The sequence below is a fragment of the Schistocerca piceifrons genome, chromosome 5 (assembly GCF_021461385.2).
Source record: "Schistocerca piceifrons isolate TAMUIC-IGC-003096 chromosome 5, iqSchPice1.1, whole genome shotgun sequence".
NCBI lineage: Eukaryota > Metazoa > Arthropoda > Insecta > Orthoptera > Acrididae > Schistocerca > Schistocerca piceifrons.
Genome location: NC_060142.1, coordinates 134,837,597 through 134,859,728, shown reverse-complemented (window position 1 = coordinate 134,859,728; position 22,132 = coordinate 134,837,597). Strand labels below are relative to the sequence as shown.

Sequence of the window (22,132 nt, the reverse complement as noted above, 5' to 3'; positions counted from 1 at the left end):
TAAAGGCGTTTTTTACTAACACTGACCACTTCCAGCCTGAAAAGTGACTACCGCTGACAACTGTTGCAGCGTGCATTTAAGGCAAACCTGATTTGCATCCTCATAGTGTCGCTACTAGCCCAATTCTTACGGGACGGTGCGAAATTTATATAGACATCCTCTTTCAGATGTAGAAATACGACTTCTAACTTTACTTTATGTCGCACAACTCCTTGGTGTTGCGAGTTTTTTTCTCAGTGGACTTAGCTCTCTTGCCTAAGTGCTGCCTCATACTGAGCCACAACATAAGAACCAACGAGGGTTTTCCGCTTTTGTCTTGCGTTGGATACCACTTACTTTCCAGTACATGTGTTTATATTTCGATTCGAGTCTTATATTCAGCAGGATCTAGACAATAATCACTGCTACTGCTACTTCTTCTTTGTTTTCTTCCATACAGGATATAAAAGTTACATAACTCTCAACAAGCTGTATCTCAATCTCATGGTATCTGGACAGGAAATGTGATTACTACGTCTTCCATGTTTTATACGTCCACTTGGAACTTATGGATATAGGAAGATATAAGGAAGGGAGGGGACAGTCTTTGAGAAGCAGACATTCCATGTAAAAAATGAGAATTAGCCGATAGTTCCATGATAAAACGAAGTATGGCAGCACTGTCTTAAACTTTATACTCTCGCTAATGGCAGGATTTGTCAGAATGTTTGCATGTAAACAGTGGTAAGTCCAAAGACAGAGATGCCAACAATAGTAACCCATGCAGTGTTCGTGTCTGAAGAGTGACTTTCATGGATGATGGATGATTTTTGGGAATCTGAGGATGATGTGGGTAACTAAGACTCAAATAAAGATCCTGAATTTGTTCCTGAACGCAAATGCCTTTCAAAAGTTATTACTAAGCAGGTAAATGTGAATATTTTTTGAAGCAAGTAAACAGTGTTATTTCCCTTGCAGTGCTGTGTACGTGAAGAATGTGGCAGGATGATAGGAGAAATGTTAAGGGTTACCCTTAATATTGTTTGCGTGCATCATGCTGAATCGTAGATTAATCTTTGAGGCTGTTATAATCTACAATTGGAAAAATTGTTAATGAAAGTCTTGAGTAGTAAACACTGAACCTTTTGGAACCTTTAAATTTGTATCTTAGAGAGATTCCGAAGTAAAGCTTCGTTAATTCGCCAAGTAAGTAAACAGTGGTAAGTCATGCTGACCCATACTGAGCGCACTAAGTTTGCAAACAAAGGATGTTAAGTACTCATCGACGAATTTATAAGAATAAAATTGTGGGTAGAACTTACCATTTTGAAAATATGTCGTTACTGTACATACATTTGAAAGCAATATCTTATCTCAATGAGAGGACTCATTTTGCTTGTACCTGAAATATCGTGTTTATCAGATTTTATTGAAAACTTAATGTATAATTTCCTAGAAAACCCAACTCGTCGCTTAGCTTTGTTTTCAGTCGATGTCTTCATGTCTGAATCTTCAACACACCGCCAATTTACAAAAACAGCCATTTCTCGCAAGACTTCCACTCAGCTCTATAAGATGGAAGGTCTCACAGAAGCTATAAGGATTATCGAGGTACATTTATTTTTCTAAATATCAGGACTGCTTCTCTAATACTTTTATGTATTTTGAAAGCAAAACTATCGTCATTTAATAACGCCTGATTCAATAATTTCTTCGCATTCTAATCAGCAGTTTACAAGCGAGGTGTTGTAAAACGATAGCCTTATAGTTTCCACAATTAGTTGGTCGCACATTCATTGATAATGTGGAGATATGTCCATAGTAACTCGCAGCTCTCACATCGAAGCATGGATGAAACTGGGAAAGCGTCATTACCACTGTAAACATAAAAGCTGTGACCCATGTCAACTGTTGTATGTTTAAACGTGTAGTAAGTTTGCCCCCGTTTTGCTGAGTAATGGTAAGCAACTTTACTCTTGGCTGTGTCAAATTAACACACGCTATGTGAAAATTGCATTGAATTGTGAGAAGTAATTTCCATGTGATAAGAACATTTTTCTTCGTGTTGATGTCATGTGTTTCTGTTAGAAAGGTGTAGTCTGTCGGTACAGTGAAGAGCGAGCAGCGTTTGAGGTGAGGGAAGATCCTTCCCGACAGAACCCTTTTTATAGCCAACTGGGTGACTGAGAATATGTTTACCGTGTAGTGCAGCTGGCTGGCTCTGAGCACTATGGGACTCAACTGCTGTGGTCATCAGTCCCCTAGAACTTAGAACTACTTAAACCTAAGTAACCTAAGGACGTCACACACTTCCATGCCCGAGGCAGGATTCGAACCTGCGACCGTAGCGGTCACGCAGTTCCAGACTGTAGCGCCTAGAAACGCACGGCCACTCCGGCTGGCTGTAGATGATTATGTCGATGCGCGTTCCTTGCGTTAGTTGTACTGGTTACTGATTTCTTTACTCCGTGACACGTTAACACATTTAACGAAAAATAATCGCTCCCAGCCGTGTCTGAGCACTGCACTACTACTCAAGCTGCAGGCCACCCTAAATGCAGGAAACGTCAAAATCAGGTGAAATTTGCGGCGTGCGTTTGCGGTGATGAGAGATGCGCATGATTAGCATTATTTCAGCTCAGGCGCACATGACGGGCGACAGTAGCGGCATCTACAAGCGCTGTCTTAAAGGGGGAACAGGCGTCCGTGTGGACGTACTGGAATTATTCTTTCATGCTGTTGTTTTGCGAAAGCAGCTACAGTATGCCTCGTAGAAGACAGAGAGCGTCTTTCGATCATGTCTTGGAGTTCGACTGGGGAAGAATAGTTGCCTATAGCGGATTGTCCCTCAGAGTAATCGGTGATCGTGTAGGACGGAACGAAGCAACTGTGCAAGAGGTAAGGATGGACCTAAGGACTGATTGCACCCACCTCTTTGTACATATGTCAGTGATGCATCGCTCAGCCACATCACGAAACCATATGACAACAATTTCGGCCTGTTACACAACAAGCGGTTCCGCGCGTACCGTTTCACGTCGTTTGCTGCAGAGGGGCTTTCATTGCTGCGTTTACCACTGAGTAGCCGGCAAAGGCGCGATGAACGACTCACATGAACAACCGAATGAAACGACACTGTCTTTACCGTCGAATCCCGATTTTGGCTGCACCATAACGATGGTTGGATTAGAGTATGGCCGCGCGGAATGGCCGCGCGGTTTGAGGCGCCATATCACGGATTGCGCGGCCCCTCCCACCGGAGGTTCGAGTCCTGCCTCGGGCATGGTTGCGTGTGTTGTTCTTAGTGTAAGTTAGTTTAAGTAGTATGTAAGTCTAGGGACCGACGACCTCAGTTGCTTGGTCCCTTAGGAATTCACATACATTTGAACATTTCAAAATTAGAGTCTGAAGGCACCCCAGTAAGAGACAGCTGAACTGTTGCCTTATGCACCGCCATATTGGTCCTGGGCACAGTATTATGGTTTGGAGTGGTTTTGGATACCACTCTCGCACCCCACTAGTACGCACTGGCAGTACATCTCTGAAGTGTTGGAGCCTTTTGTCCTCCCATACCTTCAGAGCTTGCCGACGGCCACACTGCAACAAGATGATGCGTGACCACGCGTGACACGCAGTGTTCAAGACTTCTTCGTTGCCCATCAGACTGCATTGCTGCCTTGGCCTCCCTGTTATCCATTCTCTCACTCATCGAAATCGCTGGTCTATGACTGCGGAACTACTAACCCGGGGTACACCAGTCGCTGCTACACTAAATCATTTGGCAATATGTGGAAGCAGCATGAACTGCTATACCCCAACAACACATCCAGAGCCTCTTTGATTCAATGCTGATGCCTGTAGCAGCTCTTATAGCCGGCACTGGCGGCAAAACTCAGTAGTGAATTCATTATCTTCCTCAATTCACAGGGCCTGTATTTTCAATGACGTGCTCTTTCTACAACGTGTTATCTCCCGTATCATTTGGGCTGTGGTATCTGCGCTCCTTGTTGCATTTTGGATGGCCTGCAGCGTACTTAAAAGGGGCGCTGCGGAAGGGCCAGTATACCACTGGGTTCAAAATGGTTCAAATGGCTCTGAGCACTATGGGACTCAACTGCTGAGGTCATTAGTCCCCTAGAACTTAGAACTAGTTAAACCTAACTAACCTAAGGACATCACACACATCCATGCCCGAGGCAGGATTCGAACCTGCGACCGTAGCGGTCTCGCGGTTCCAGACTGCAGCGCCAGAACCGCTCGGCCACTTCGGCCGGCATACCACTGGGAAACAGGTTGTAGGTATGTAGGTATTCCTTGCGACGTAGTGGGGTAAAGAGTGGGAAGTAACCAGATCTCAAGCTCGTGTTCAGTTTACCAATCGACTGTGTCAACATTTCATGTCTTTGTCACTATACCCATGAACGTCCAGTAATGAAGATATCCTTGTTTCGCCATTGTGTGATTACCCCTGTTTGCAGGGCTGGCCATGTCTTCATCGTTGGTGATGTTGTGCGTGTGGAGTGCTTTGTGTGGATTCTGTCGGGGCTCTGCTGTTGTCAACACCAACCTCTGCGTCGCAGAAGTCTGCCCTGAAGAGAAGCTGCCAGCTGCCGTCGGACTGAACATGGTGTTCTGCGGTATCATGCTGTTCGCCTTCGGGCCTATTATAGGTAAGCTCGCTGTTCTGCAAACACCCTTCGCCTTTTATAACCGAGGGCTGGCCATAATTATTTTGAATAACTGATAGTAACCATTCTTCGCTATACACACTGTTCTATCGGGACCATTCGACAGACTCCTAAATATTCACGTTGTGCTTTGTATGTTCATTTTAGGATCCTGTGGGAATGCTTTGCCACAAATACTGACTGTAACTGGTAACTCTGAAGTTTTCCTTTCTTGTGCGTAGCACAAAAGCATGATGACTGTCATCTCTGTGGGGAGGAGAAAAAACAGTCTGATAAGAGGATTATTTTTTTTCAACCCCTGATCAGTTGCGAAATTGAAATCACAGTGAAAATCCGATGAAGTTTCGTCTAGATGCGCGCACAGTGTCCCTCGTACGCCCACCGACTGCGTCAGGTGGCACGTTTCAGTTTTGAGCGCACAGTTAGCACGTAAAAATGCCTAGAACAGTAATGTCTCCTGTTAAATGTAAGGTGACTGCTGAGGGGTTTCGTTTTGATCACAAGCATACCACATAACCTAACTGTCTTGGGTTCCCTTCTTGGTGGCAATTCTTGGCTGCATACTGCATATGAAATGAAGACAGTTCTACAATGTTTTTGATGGATGTATTTGAACACCCACCACACAAGCTGGAGCTCTCTCCCCCTGATCATCACTTCGTTAACGTGAACCGCTTGCTATGAGGACAGCGTTTTGGTAAAGACAGCGAGCTGCAAACCAGCGCAGGGAATTGCTGGAAAGCACAGGCGGCTGCGTTCTATGACAAGAGTACTGGTAAGTTGGTACAACACTACGGCAAATGTCCAAATTGGAGCGGCGACTATGTAGAGAAGTAGCTGCAAAATGTAGCTAAATGTTGCAAGTAAAACAATTGTAATTTCCCTTTTCGCTACCGAGCAGAGATTAAAACAAAAGAAGTCCTCGTAATAGTGTCACAGAAGGGTAAGGTGCGCAGAATTCAGTAAAATTTCCTGGATAATCACCGGTCGCAATCGCACCGTTGTGGAGCTACAGCCATAAAAGGACTACCACTCGTTATTCTAAATATATCTCGGCCTGTTCCTTCAGTTCCCCATAAACCTTCTATATCTTTATGGCCATATTTGAATACACCTGATAATAACAACAATCCATAAAATCCTTTCATTTCCATAATACTCACATGGTTAGTGTAAGTAGCATTAGTTTTATACTTTGCTGAATATTCTGTTGTTTTCTGATTAGTGTGAGTGCAAATATGTGCTATCCTTTCATGTGATATCAGCAACTTCCATGATTCAGTTGTTGACATGTTCCGTTTTTCACGAGCTGTACCGATGAGACCAGGCAGGTGAGTGAGGATGATGTGGTTTCTGACTCTGGACCTAGCTGGTGGATAAGTAGACCACTTGGATCGATTTTTACCTCGAAAATAAGACTACTTGACAGCTGGCTATCTCTCTCTACTGAATCATCAGACAATGAATTAATTCAATCAGAAGAAATTTCTTGTTGTGTATTTTCATCGTCACTTACGTTCTCTTCATCACAAGGTAGCAAATCCCTTAAAGATTAGATTCTGTGTTTGAGTAATTTTCGTCTAATAATAGCTCACAAATTTCTTTTTCAGTGAGACCCCGCTGCATTGTGACAATAAAGCGCCTGAAACACCACAAAATACACTCCTGGAAATTGAAATAAGAACACCGTGAATTCATTGTCCCAGGAAGGGGAAACTTTATTGACACATTCCTGGGGTCAGATACATCACATGATCACACTGACAGAACCACAGGCACATAGACACAGGCAACAGAGCATGCACAATGTCGGCACTAGTGCAGTGTATATCCACCTTTCGCAGCAATGCAGGCTGCTATTCTCCCATGGAGACGATCGTAGAGATGCTGGATGTAGTCCTGTGGAACGGCTTGCCATGCCATTTCCACCTGGCGCCTCAGTTGGACCAGCGTTCGTGCTGGACGTGCAGACCGCGTGAGACGACGCTTCATCCAGTCCCAAACATGCTCAATGGGGGACAGATCCGGAGATCTTGCTGGCCAGGGTAGTTGACTTACACCTTCTAGAGCACGTTGGGTGGCACGGGATACATGCGGACGTGCATTGTCCTGTTGGAACAGCAAGTTCCCTTGCCGGTCTAGGAATGGTAGAACGATGGGTTCGATGACGGTTTGGATGTACCGTGCACTATTCAGTGTCCCCTCGACGATCACCAGTGGTGTACGGCCAGTGTAGGAGATCGCTCCCCACACCATGATGCCGGGTGTTGGCCCTGTGTGCCTCGGTCGTATGCAGTCCTGATTGTGGCGCTCACCTGCACGGCGCCAAACACGCATACGACCATCATTGGCACCAAGGCAGAAGCGACTCTCATCGCTGAAGACGACACGTCTCCGTTCGTCCCTCCATTCACGCCTGTCGCGACACCACTGGAGGCGGGCTGCACGATGTTGGGGCGTGAGCGGAAGACGGCCTAACGGTGTGCGGGACCGTAGCCCAGCTTCATGGAGACGGTTGCGAATGGTCCTCGCCGATACCCCAGGAGCAACAGTGTCCCTAATTTGCTGGGAAGTGGCGGTGCGGTCCCCTACGGCACTGCGTAGGATCCTACGGTCTTGGCGTGCATCCGTGCGTCGCTGCGGTCCGGTCCCAGGTCGACGGGCACGTGCACCTTCCGCCGACCACTGGCGACAACATCGATGTACTGTGGAGACCTCACGCCCCACGTGTTGAGCAATTCGGCGGTACGTCCACCCGGCCTCCCGCATGCCCACTATACGCCCTCGCTCAAAGTCCGTCAACTGCACATACGGTTCACGTCCACGCTGTCGCGGCATGCTACCAGTGTTGAAGACTGCGATGGAGCTCCGTATGCCACGGCAAACTGGCTGACACTGACGGCGGCGGTGCACAAATGCTGCGCAGCTAGCGCCATTCGACGGCCAACACCGCGGTTCCTGGTGTGTCCGCTGTGCCGTGCGTGTGATCATTGCTTGTACAGCCCTCTCGCAGTGTCCGGAGCAAGTATGGTGGGTCTGACACACCGGTGTCAATGTGTTCTTTTTTCCATTTCCAGGAGTGCATGTCGGTATATACTGACTAAAAAAAATTCCGTATCTGGAATGGCGGGTCAAATTGGACCTAGGGATGGCACTTACCTCCAAAAATTTCAAGCAGTGAGCTCCCGGTCCCCGGTGCACCTCACAATGTACTGAGATTACACTGGCGCGCGAACTGAAACTTTGCGAGTTCCCATTGTTTTATTGTTGTCAGCGGGTCCAAAATGACCCACGGTTCCGGTTAAAGGTTAAGTGAGTAGGGTGGGTACGGTAACACTCGCACTTTTTCCTTCTCCGAGAAGTCCATTGTTGTCGGCCGTATGCGCTCAGGCAGTGTCGTGACGCAGAATAAGTTGGTCACTCGTCAACTCTGAATGCTGTGACTTTCATGTGACGTTGATTATCGGCAGACATTTAAGTGACAAACCACTCAGCACTGACGGTGCGACGTGTGTACAGAGTCACTGATGTGAGATGAAGCGTTTTAGTGAAGAAAGTGGCTACTGTCTTCTTTCCAGAGCTCCTACTTCTGCGAAACTTCGTGGGTGGTTCCTCACCTGGAAAGCACCGTACTCAGGACTGCCTCTTCGTTTCGGTGTCATATTGACAAAACCGTGTTTCATCATCTATAATCTTGTAAGTGTCTTTGGCCCGCTCTCGAATTTTTCAAGCATGAAACTTTTCAATCGAGTCACGTATGTAGTTGACCTCCTGTCGGGGAATGTGGCACCCAGCGGGCACATCTCTTGGTTAGGCCTAAATGGTAGTGAATGATGGTGTGCACCGCAGTCAATACGATATTTAGCGTCCCTTGAATGTTAAGAATATGAGAGAAAGACTATCTTCGATGATTTTCCTCAAAGTATCAATGTTTTTTTGGGTCACTGCTGTTGTTAGGCGACCGGGACAAAGTTCATCTTAAGACACTCCTTGCCCGTTTAAAAACCACGAAACAAATTTCCAACGGTGGCCCTAGAAGAGGCAGATTCACAAAAAAATACATACTAGAGAAGAGTGGTGTTCTTCTGCATTTAGCTTAATTTTCTAGTCACAATAGCTGCACGAAAATCACGGCGCGACAGATCCTCTCGTTCTTTGTCAGACTTAGCACTAACAGTGTCTTAACTAACCTCCGCAGTCCGGTTTGAAATTCAGCTCTGAGGGACTGCCGCACATACACGCTCAAAGGTTGAGGAACCACGATGTTTCAGACTGAAATAATCCAATTGCTGTCACACTTCCGACCTTCGATACTGCCCTCGTGTAGCTAACTTAGAGCTACTAATGTCGTTTATCTGGAAGTTGTTTCGACCATGATGCCACCGCTCCTGACACTAATCAGGTGGTGATAAGGCTTATTTGAAACATACCATTAGGGTAACAATGACTTAGATTTGTTGGCAAGATTTTTGCATAGTAGAGAGCATGTGTAAAGGAAATCGCATACCAGACAGTAATGCGATCAGTTACGGAATAGATTTTCTACAATTCTTGTGAAGAACGTGTGACATAACAAATCGAATGAATTCACAGCACCTACTAGGATCATAGTAAGGCGGCATACTCCATTCGGAAAGAGATGTGCTCGAAAATTTTAAATTGGAAACTTAACAAGACCTGCGTCGTTGTTCTCACGAAGCGTGGGGATCATGACAATCAAAATAGCTCAGAGGCGTCTAGTTCACTGCTTGTTCCTCTCTCAATACGCGGCTTTAAAAGGATATACAATTTATAATGCAGATACGCCACAACATTGTACAGCGGCTTGGAGCACGTACAAGCTAACTGGACAAATTACTAGTCACGCGCATAGTAAAACAAAAAATGTTCAAATGTGTGTGAAATCTTATGGGACTAAACTGCTAAGGTCATCAGTCCCTAAGCTTACACACTACTTAACCTAAATTGTCCTAAAGACAAACACACACACACACACACACACACACACACACACACACACTCTCTATCTCTCTCTCTCTCTCTCTATCTATCTCTCTCTCTCTCTCTCTCTCTCTCTGTCTCTCTTCCCTTCCCCCTGGACCTCTGTAGGTGATTAACACTGAGGTGATAAGTCATACGATAGCGATCTGTACATATGCACATGGTGGTAGTATCGCGTACACAAGGTATAAATTGGTAGCGAACTGACGAAGCTGTCATTTGTACTCAGATGATTCATGTGAAGAGATTTACAACGTGATTATGACTGCAGGACGGCAATTATAAACTTTGAAAGCGGAATGTAGCTGGAGCTAGAAACATGTGACATTCCTTTTCGGAAACCGTTAGGAAATTCAGTATTCTGAGATCCGCCATGTCAAGAGTGTGCCGAGAATACCAATTTTCAAGCATTACCTCTCACCACGGACAACGCAGTTGCCAACGGCCTTCACTTAACGACCGAGAGCAGCGGCGTTTGCGTAGAATTGCCAGTGCTAACAGACAAGCAACACTGTGTCCATTAGGACAATGCGGCGAAATTTGGCGTTAATGGACTATGGCAGCAGACGACCAACGCGAGTGCCTTTGCTAATATGACATCGCCCACAGTGCCTCTCCTGGGCTTGTGATCATATTGGTCGGACCCTAAACGACAGGAAAACCGTGGCCTGATCGGACAGTACCGATTTCAGTTAGCAAGAGTTGATGGTAGTGTTGGGGTGTGGCGCAGACCCCACGAAGCCATGGACTCGATTTCTCAAGGTGCTATGCAAGCTGTTGGTGGCTTCGTAATAATGTGAGCTGTGTCTATATGGAATGGATCGGGTCCTCTGATCCAATCGAACCGATCATTGACTGTAAATCGTTATGTTCGTCTACTTGGATACCATTTGCCGCCATTCATGGACTTTATTTCCAAACAACGATGTCATGTTATCGGGGCACAGTTGTTCGCAAATGGTTTGAAGAACAATCTGGGCAATTCGAACGAATGATTTTGCAACCCAGATCGGCCGATGTGCATCACTTCGAACATTTATAGGACATGACTCAGAGTTCAGTTCGTGCACAACATCCTGCACTTTCGTGGTTATAGACGGCTCTAGAAGCAATGCGGCTGATTATTTCTGTTGTGGATATCTCACGAGTTATTGAGTCCATGCCACATCTAGTTGTTGCACCACGCCGGACAGAAGCACAAACAACGCGATACCTCAATGTAGTACTGGTACCAGGTGACTGCGTGACCCTGCTATACTGGCTCGAATCATCCTAGCGAAGTGGTATTTACGTGCAAATAGTTTGTATGGAATCAGCTCTCAGATGAATCGACGTGGACATGACAGAATGGCAGAAAAGAGCTAGTCTGTTGGAATGTGCCCATCACCATGCCGTGAACGTAGCTGATCGAATTGTTCATTTATCAACGCGTATTTTCCAACGTGTGTGCAACGCACCCACCCATGTACCACACCGTAAAAACAATGGTTGTAATAAAATAATCCTAACCATCACGGACCGGGGACAAATATCACGTCTTGTCAGTGACGAAAGGTTTCAAACATCATCTTTGATCTAAAACTTCATTCGCACTGTTGGTCTGTTCCTCTGAAAGTCATTTCCTTACAAATAAAGTAATACATTGAATATATTTCTTACCAAGTACTATGAAGGCTAATATCTTTGTTGCAAATTGCTCCGTGGCTTGCATCATTAAACACAAACATTTGAAAAGTTTTCGGTTTTTGCGTGTAATAAATGGCGTAAGGTGGACATCGTATACAGATTTTGTAGGAATCAATAATTCATGTGACTCATCATACTGATTTATTGCTACTTTGTACCAGTTAAGCTAATGTTTCTGAATGTCAGTAAAAAGATCTCGTACTTGAAGTTGTGACAGAATTCTCCCGATATACGACTGTGTCTTTCCATAAATCGCTTGAATTTTCCTCTGCTGTACGTGACTTGGTACCAGAAGTTATGCTCAGCTTTTAGCAAGTGCATAAACGTGTCCAGTTTTCTGGTCGTTGTAGCTGCTTCTACAGTCACTGCAATAAGAACTGGAAGAAAAATACTTCCTTACTTTTTCATCTTTTTCCTGTTCTCTCTGGTGCCTGCTGTAGACTGATACGAGATAAAATCTATAATTCACCATAGAATTTTCGGTCACTTTTTATTACCGTTTATTTCATTTTTGTGCAAGCATTTACATATATTCTTAACCTTTTAAAAATCTGTGTTCTAAGTCTGTCTTCTTGTAAAAGACAAACCCAAATTCTTAAAGCAATTAATATTCAGAATCTCTTTTCGTGTTCTAGGTTACATCCGCGACGAGACAGGAGATTATCCGTTGTGTATACATATCCTCACTGGCCTGTTGTTTTTCTGTATGCTGCTCTGGCTTATTGAAGACGTCGTCCACTGGTACCGCCAGAAGAGATGATTGCAATCGTCCATCAATCATCGAGCGTAAATGAACGTTAACCGCAGAATCTCTCTGTTTCCATTGTTGCCGTCAACAGAACTCTTAGTGCAGCTGGTGGTGGAGATCAGTGGGAGCGTTTGGTGGAGAGACGGTATCCACGTCTGCAGGGCATTATTATGACTGGGAGCAAGAAGACATGTGCAGACAGCACTACTTATTGAAGTACTGCATGTTTATTTTATTATAGCCATTTACTGTAAAGGTAAACAGTTAACGCCAAGGACTCTTAAATATCAACATTGAGATCTCTGCACAAACGTAAATGACAGAACTGGAATATATGTGAAATTCCTGTAGTTTCATAAATATAGTGTATAATATTTGTTCCTGGTAAGTGCAAGAAAGGCACTCTGAATTTCACACGTTGCGTGATGTGTTATGAGGAGAGAGAACTTAATATTAGATCTCATAAAAATTACTTATTGTGTTCGACATATTTTTTTTATCACATGACATTGTATTAATTTTTGGGTGTTATGAATGGTACTGTACTATAATTCGAATGAAATAGTGTGAGTTGACCTTCTGTGCCTGTATCTCAAACTGGAAATAAATCACTTTTAGTACAAAACTTTAGTCGAAATTGTCGCTGATGACAATTCGTAAATCAGAGGGAGCAGAATTGCAAACAACATATAAAGCGCGTTGTTCTGAGCCGCCTCCTGCTGATTAACCTCGTCCACAGAAACAGATACATCTGCATCAGTAAAAAACGTATGATTAGCTCCAATCGTAGTATTCAACTCAGCATATGACGAATTAGTAGTATCTGAGAGTGTAGATATCTTCCACATAAGTTTTTCATCAGAATTAAATAATACGTTCTTTCATCATAAGTATGAATGGGTTTCTTTTACTTTCCTATTAGGACAGTAAGTGGAGTAGATACTATGTAACACTGATAGAAAGCAACTGGTCAGATATTACATTAGACCCGTACATCAACATGATAATACAAGCTTTAACGTAAATAGCTGTTCCAGTACTCATTCTTTGTTACTGAATCTGTGTCTCTGATACCACGAAGTTAATATGGTAAATGTAGTTGGCTGTGATATAGTTGACATATCGCCTTGTCAGTGGCAGAGACACGGATTTACCAAAGAAGAACAGGTTCGCCACTCGATGCCCGTTATCGACGCAACCAACTCTGCACGCGTCCCCAGGAATTGGGATGCACTGGCAGTCCTCGCAAAGTGACGATGCAGTCGTTAGCTGCCAAGTGAGGCATAGATGTCATTTCAGGTCCCGCAAGGATGAAGCGGTGACATCTCTTTCATACTTGACACCTGAGACATTCCTGTCAAAATACGTGTTCACCTAGGCACTGTCGCTGGCGCGGTGACTCATAGCTGCGGTGTGGGTCCAGCGCCGAGAGAGATGTTCCAATGCTTCCTAGAATAGCACAGGGTGCATTGTTCCGAACTATCCTAACGGGACAGCCAATTCGTCACTGAATTTACCCATCAAACTGCTGCTGCTGCTGCTGCCAGTGTGGGAGCACTGTCCGCCCTTTCCTTTTTTCTGCAGGTGAGACTTCTGGCAGCAAAATTATTTTTTACAGATCGCCATATTGCACTGACAGTTAAACCCTGCAAAAGTTGTCTACAGATCATTAAATACATACAAGACTCACAAGAATAATGGGAGCCAGGAACATATTTACCATTATAACTACCATTAAATATTATGATTGCTGCTGCAGTCTGACACCGATTGATGTACAGGTAATGTCTCCTCTTGATGGCTGTTGCTCTGGAACGAATCTCAGTATGTAAAGCACACATAATTTTCCACATAAAAATCTTTCTTGTAACCTCACAGTTATCGATCTACTGAATCTATACATCCCTCAAGATAGTACGCACACTCATTTTCTCTGGTCGTGCCACAAGATAAACCACAGTAACAATACGCTGCAATATATACACATTTTACACAAACAGTGCTGTAATCTTTTATATCTGTACAGGACCCAAAAAAATTATCGTATGCCTACACTCACACCGGCTATATGTCTCGATTCTCCTCATCCCTAGGAAATTATCTGACAAAGTCATCGGATCAGCGCTTCTGGAAGGTGGTGCATCCTGCCAAGATTCTCTCAAACAAGTGTTACGAAGGACAGGCATCCGGAACTGTGTGTGACAATGAATACTGCACCCACAGATGTAATGCTTGGAAAGACATGACCAACGTGGGTTAGTGTACTGTAATCAACATCACTATCGATTGAACAGCAAGAAAAATGCGAGGGTACACTTAGGGGTGGCAATGAGGGGATGTATTGTTACAGCCATATTGCCTGTCCTGTTTGTACGCTATAGCAGGTCCAATTGAACACATGCATTACTATATTGTGCAGCTGTTTACAAAATGAATCTATCACTACTTATGTTTTGATATACTCCTCAGTGCATTGAAATCACAATTCACCATGTCCAATCTATCCTTCCATTACGACTAGACATATGTAATTTTTTTTACATGAATTTTACTTTTACTTCCCACAAAAGTAAGTCAGAAGATAAGCCACAGTACCTTTATGTTGAAGCAGCAGAATGTGCACTGACAATTAAACCTTACAAAGTGGCCTACATATGGTCAAATACAGAAAGCCTCATACTCAATTAAACTGCATTGCCACTGAGGACAAAAGATTGAATATTAGAGCGTGAAACTGATGTCCAACCCAGCAACATATCACTACATACCTTGCTGATATAGTAAACATACAATTCGTATCCTGCGCCATACAAAAATCGCCCCTTTTACATCATTCGTATAGCTATCAACCACCAGACACTCCCCAGACAGACAGTACTGTATACACTCCTCGCATCACTAGATATTTTCCCGCAGCCGACAGTCACAAGTCATCCACCCCAGACGCGTGACCAGAGTACCCTCAGTGGACCGAAGTCACTCTCAGAATTGTTCGATAAATTCGGGCTCATTTCCCCTTGGCACAAAAACGTTATGGTACTCTTTCTGGTCCGTACCTGCTTGCTTGCTTATTTGCTATTCTACACCCATCTCCAGACTCAAGGATTACAAGAATACTTGTATTTTCACATGGTTTACCATTTTCGATACTTCTCGATATCAATCACACAGCAGTATCCTACTGACTGCCTGCGTAACATAATTCCAAAGATATAGACTGGAAATTATTTCTCTACAAATACGAAACTTCAGCGAGGTGGAGCGTGCTGTAAACCACTGAGTAACTAGAAATTTATCCTGTCTGCGAAGACCTTTATGTGAGAACACGAAAAAAATACAGGATATTTATATTTCCATTCGCGAATACCGATGTCGCTGATGTAACAGACTCCAAATCATCCCTATAATTTACAAAATCTACTAAGGTGTTTCTCATGTATAGAGAAACAGCAAACATGTCCTCCACCTGTCTTTCACCTGCTAGATGCGGACACCACAGTCGATGTTCCCTCAACTAAACAAAGGCGAGAAATGTGCAGAAGCAGTCAGCTGAACAATTTAGATGGGAGGGAATAACGGTCCAGTGCAAACACATGTCCGTATCGAATCTTCTCAAATTTACACGCGATCATCAAAGCTATCCAACACATACTATGTATTAGTTCGCTGTTCAGCCGTCTAGAGGACAACACGGTTAAGTCAGCTACATTTCTACACTCCAACAGGCCTCTCTATTCACACTGCTCCTACGTTAATGGGAAATGTGAATCATTCCCGCCACAGATCACTGGCGCTGCTCGCTAATCATGCATAGACAAATGGTTCAAATGGCTCTGAGCACTATGGGACTTAACCTTTGAGGTCATCAGTCCCCTACAACTTAGAACTACTTAAATCTAACTAATCTAAGGACATCACACACATCCATGCCCAAGGCAGGATTCGAACCTGCGACTAATGCGGTCGTGCGGTTCCAGACTGTAGTGCCTAGAACCGCTCGGCCACACCGGCCGGCTCACACATAGACAGAATCGTCCTAGGAAACAAACCGGCCTTATATAGGATTTTATCGTTGTACTTACAACTAAACGTTAAGGTCGCGGTCTCAGTTGAACAACATTTGACAATGAGCGAAGTATCGGAAATACACCCTGCTGACGGCTGTGGCTCTGGAAATAGCACAGAGAAGAGTATGTCAAGTCATAAGACTGGTACCAGTATCGATGTTTCTACCACAATACTCCACGTCAAATCCATACCTTCCTTACGGCTGGACATAGTCATTTCCTTTGCGCATGTCAGAACACAAACCTATATTTATAAGCCTTATTCTCAAGGCGAGCCTGTCACACACCCCCTACTACTAAGTATAATACTTCGTCAATAACTCATTGCTGGTGATACGAAATAATACTGACAGAAAATCAACAAAGGGTGGAAATGTGTCGTAAGTGTGTCTTGCGAGTGTTACCACTGTGTCTTAGAAAGAGAGGCGCAATCGTCTTACGAACCGCAATATGTTAAGAAAACATAACCATATTACCATCACAGGCGGTTTTTGTTCTGCAGGAGCACACAAGTATCCATGTTAAAAGCTATAACAATTTTATAAATCCACGTATGGCAGTACCTACGAATGATGTGGTTTTTCCAAATACCATGACACTGAATATAGATGGTGATCGCTAGAGTGTATACTATCAGACCAGCAGTGCGTTACACATCGCTGATGGTGCACCCTCGTAATAAAATTACCGAATTTTGAAAGTGATTCGGCTAAGGAGCGTGGTATGAAACCGTTATTTACAACTCCCTCACGCCGTTGCCACTAGATATTTCTCCAGTATTTGTAACGCAATCTGTCTCGATGCCATATCAGAGGTTCTGTGATATATCCACTGAGTTATAGGCGATGATTGATTGAGAAGGATCACAAACAGTATTAGATGGTTTGATGATTGAGTTTGTAAGAAATGCACACTAGCTTTTCAGATCTCTAGTTCGGTAGAAATAATGTCTATGATTTGGAACAAGTCTTTCCATTCAATCACATACCTGTGTTGGATCCTATGGAGAAGTCCTTTAATGATTACAGCCACTAGTGAATCATATTTCTGACACTTTCACATCTCGAAACACGCCACCTTTCTCGAACCTATCTGCTACAGTAAAATTCCAACATGATTTTAGGTAGCCCCTGTGCATCTTGCAACTGCTCCTCAGACTCTGCGCTACTGTCCATGCAGCTTTGCGCATGTGATTGTTCCAACGTAAGTCGGAACTGAGTAGAAGTCTGAGAAATCTACCTCTACCACCTCCTGCAATGCGTGTAGAAACAGTTGAAACTGAGTTACTGCGACATGGCTGTGTTTTGACCATTTGACGGAAACGAAGCCTGCTCCTGCAACACAAGGTAGGATAAAGGACAGTATGGGAACTGGAGGAAGGATGTTGATTTTGCTACTGCATTATGGTGCTTCTCCAAACGACAAGCAGGTACTACAGATCCGCATCCCTCAGATACACGTCCCTCAGGGCCCATTTACACCTATTGCCCCAACATTCTATCATTGTTACTCTGTACCATCCACCAGAGAAAAATTACGAACTATTAAAACTCCACTAACTTCATCCGATAGAGAACTCAATAAGATTTTCACCGCATCTGTCCCCTCCCATATATCGAAAACAAATACTGCATGCATTCTGGCATCAAGCACATGTGGCGATCCTATTAAATATACAGGTATTCATCCACTGCACAAAAGTTTCATCACCTGTACTGTGGGGGGATGACCATATCCCCCAGACTATTCTGTTAAGTCGCTAGAGACGATGTTTATGACCCTGTGTCATTGTTTGAAACTTTTTTTTCTGCTGTAACACGCTTTGTACACTGCCATACATTTTGTTTTTCCGCCACGAGTTCGAGGTCTGTGTCAGGTTCTAAACTGACATTAACATGTTCTGACAATTGCCTCTCGCAGAAAACTAGATGTCGCACGGTGCACATCATGTTATTACTGCAGTTACCATGACACGCCACACACACTGGATGATTTTAAATAAATGACAGTTACAAAATAAGGAAACTGGAAGAGTTTGGCAGCGTTGTGGAGAGTTTCCAAACTGCTGTCCAAAAGTGATTGAAGACCTCTACATTTAAACTCATCTGTCACAGTGACGGAATAGCTGATGGCTCTGCATTCCGCTTCGACTGATTCCTCATTTTTCAGTCATGTATGCGATCACTGTTTTGGTGCTATCTATCCCCAGAAGGTGGTGTCCCACTGCCAAAACTCTTTCTCCAACTCAAACAAGCAAGTCAGTCAATCATTATGTGGTAACCAACAGCATACCATTGGAATGGGTGGGGTGGAAAAGACACCATTGACGTACTCTAATAATATGCATCAAAGTTGATAGTGCAAAACAATTTTAGCAATTTTACAGTAATTTCAACACTGAGCAATGCTGTGACATAATTTTTCCCACTTTCAGTATCATAGCTAAACCGCTCCCTCTCTACTTTGCGAGTATTATTGTGAATGTAGAGAGATGACTGTGCCGTATGTCCATTCATTGTTAATTGTTGAACACATACATAACCAAAGTATACTAGACATAATTCTAGCACCTCCAGCACAGTGCATGATTTATGATCTATTTCTATGCAGATGGGAGCACAGAGAATTCTCGCAATCTTTGGATATAATTAGAGACTGAAATGCCCCCCAGCATGTAGACCGCTACATTACGCGTCTCGTGAATGAATGGGGCTAGCTGAGTCCTTGTCTGTCCAAGTACACAAGATTTCTCCAGATGCACCCATGTCGAGGAGGTTAGCATCCCTTATCGGTGATCTGGTGATATGAGGGGCCAGTGCAAAAGGCTGACATCCTGTTGCACCAAGAAGCCACCTTTTCAGGCAGCAACAGGTGGTCATGCATTGTTTTGTTGGAAAATGACGTCTGGTGTGTTGTGCAGGGAGGGTACGATGGGATTTGACTAGATTTATTGCTCATTTAGAGACCTGCTGCCTTAAATTTTATAACGGATCATTCATTTAACAGCTTTTCGTGTAGGCTACATTAAAAACGTATAACATATTACAAACAGCAATTATTGTTTTCAGCAATTGCAGTGGCATTAATAATAAATTAAAAATATGTTGGAAACTGAAAGAAAAATCACAAAAAATGTTCAGATATTAAGAAGACGTGATTGACAACAGGAAAGACTTGGTAGAGAGAGAGAGAGAGAGAGAGAGAGAGAGAGAGAGAGAGAGAGAGAGAGAAAAAGGACCAAGCGAGGTGGCGCAGTGGTTACCACACTAGACTCGCATTCGGAAGGACGACGGTTCAATCCCGCGTCCGGCCATCCTGATTTAGGTTTTCTGTGATTTTCCTAAATCGCTCCAGGCAAATGCCGGGGTGGTTCCTCTGAAAGGGCATGGCCAACTTCCTTCTCCATCCTTCCCTAATCCGATGAGACCGATGACCTCGCAGTTTGGTCTCTTCCCCCCCAAAACAACCCAACCCAACCCGGAGAGAGAGAGAGAGAGAGAGAGTGGGGGGGGGGGGGAGGGGGGCAGGGAGAGAGGGAGAGAAATGTTACTCTGAGTCAGCCTGGTCTGAAGGCCTCGGAACTACTTAGAGCACTGCAGCGTGGGTTCGCTACAGTTGACTTACAGATTAGTATTTCCAAAACACTGTTTAAAAAAACAGTATAACTATTATCTATACTGTCGAAGACACACTGGTGTGTGAGTGTAAAGTGTGTTGCTTTTGGGGGTTATTAATAAACCCTCAGTTCTTATATTATGTGTTTTGAATTTTGCCTGTTATGTTGCCTATATACTATATATTCAGTTAGAAATATACATCCCAATAGTGGTAGAATGACTGCTGGATGTACATGCCTGCTGTTTATACGTAAGCTAGAACGGGTTTACAGGGTTGATTGCACTACACTGTGTATTCTGATACAGTTTAATTTACCTAGCTGTTGTGTAAGGTTCTCTGTGATACGTGTCGGTGAAAGTCTTTGCTTTTCGAGTAACTGTATGTTTCGGAACTGCTGTCTGTGTTGGTGTATGAATTGTGACTACTGTCTTCGGTGTTTTGTGTTGTTCTGTTATATGGCCATGTCTGCATTTGTCGTGTAATATCCTTGAGACATCATTAGCGATTTTATTATTTCCCACTCGTCTTAGTCTGTTATTGCACGTTTGTCATTGTTGTACTGTGTTTGTGTCTGGTGTGCTCTTCTATACCGGTGACAGTGAAAAAGCATGTCTTCTGGGCATCCATGTTCCCCACATGTACAACCAGCATTCTGGTTGCGACCTACGGGATATAAGTGTGAGGGGTAAGGGCTGTGACCTGTCATAAAATGAAACATATTCTGGCTGGGAAAGGGTATGGCTATAGGTTGCAGGTTGTCATTCACGTAGTTCGTACTGGTCACAGTGCCCTGGACATGCACCAACTGTGATCTGTGTTTGTACCCTATAGCACACAACACCATAAGCCTTTGAGTTGCAACTGGATGTCCTGTGCGAATGCAGTCACTGTGATGCCGCTCCCCCTGTCTGCAACGAACCAAAATGTGGACATCATTTTCAAAGAAACAGAATCTGGATTCTTCCGAAAACCGTATCTGTTGCCATTCTTGTCACCAGTGGCGTCGCTCCATACACTATTGGCGTCTAGTACGTTTTTACACATTTTTCAAAGATAGGGTGAGAAGCAGACAACATGCACATAACTCATGCCACAATGAACAGCAACAGACTGTCTGTCACCTCTGTACGGTGTGTTAAACTATTCCACTGTTGCGCCAGAGCCAAGGAGGACGCAGATCTGACGTGAAATGCCATTTAGATGAAGTATCGAATTTCTCGGGCGGTGGTCTGGGTGCTGCGACCTGACCCATATTGGAGCAAGGGTGATTCTGGCCCACTCTGCATTGTTGCCAGATGTATCCAAGATGACGGCGATAACGTCATCCAAGATGGCGGCGTGTAGACTTGGTAACAGCGCATGACGTCATCCAAGATGGCGGCAATGATGTCAGTTGATGATGCAAGTACCGTTATCCAAGATGGCGGCGAACAGTGTGTTCACCGTGTGGTTTGGTACACAGCACCGGCACCAGAGGACACTGTCATCCGTGACGTCACCCAAGATTTTGGCAAGCATTCTGCTTGCCACATGGTCCAGGACACAGCCAGAGCACCCTCCCATTACGTTATCCAAGATCGTCGAAAGCATTATGTGAAACACGCGCCACCTGTAGTCAAGTGCTGAGAGAGAGATGTATCACTTGGAGATTCAATGATCAAATGAAATGTTTTCCCACTAGGAGCGCAGTCCTCATTAATTCTTTCATGACGCAACACCCCCCACTCCCAGAATGCTGCACACTTATTGGCTACTGCATTAGTGACGTGATTCAACATCATGGAAGCTATGTAAGCCAAACCACAACCAAACTCCCCCTCAGTCTCCTTCTGTACTTCGCCCAGAGGTCAGTCGTTGTACTTTTGTCCTCATCATGAAACGTACCAGCAGCACCAGCAGCAGTGGCAAGCGCTGCCGATGAAGATCAATTACCTGGTAAATACTTGTCCAGTGTTTAATATCTGTTTGAGCCACAGTCCATGGACAGCTTCGCCCTTTAACAGATCCTTTGTCTGTATTCAATGTTTGTTTGTGCTATATTTGTTTTGGACTGTAGCCTACACAGACTGCTGCGCCCTTTAACGGATTATGTGTTCGTTATATCTGTTTTGGACTGCAGTCTACACAGACTGCTGCATCCTTTAACGGATTGTGTGTGTGTTATATCTGTTTTGGACTGCAATCTACACAGACTGCTGCGCCCTTTAAGAGGTTTTATGTCTGTGTTATATCTGTTTTGGACACAGTCCACAGACTGCTGTGCTCTTTAACAAATTCTATATCTGTGTGATGTATTATATCTGTTTTGGACCGCAGTCTACACAGTCTGCTACGCCCTTTAACAG

At 44.2% G+C, this 22,132-nt stretch overlaps 1 protein-coding gene across 1 annotated transcript in view; it reads left to right on the top strand.

Moving 5' to 3' along the window:
- Positions 1–12,668, top strand: part of LOC124798638 (monocarboxylate transporter 1-like) — a 157,104-nt gene extending 144,436 nt beyond the window's left edge. The window contains exons 7-8 of the mRNA XM_047262122.1: positions 4,458–4,649; positions 11,990–12,668. Coding sequence (XP_047118078.1) covers positions 4,458–4,649; positions 11,990–12,114 — 317 coding nt within the window. The 3' untranslated portion in view covers positions 12,115–12,668. The remainder of the gene's footprint in view (positions 1–4,457; positions 4,650–11,989) is intronic.
- The last annotated feature ends 9,464 nt before the right edge of the window (positions 12,669–22,132 follow it).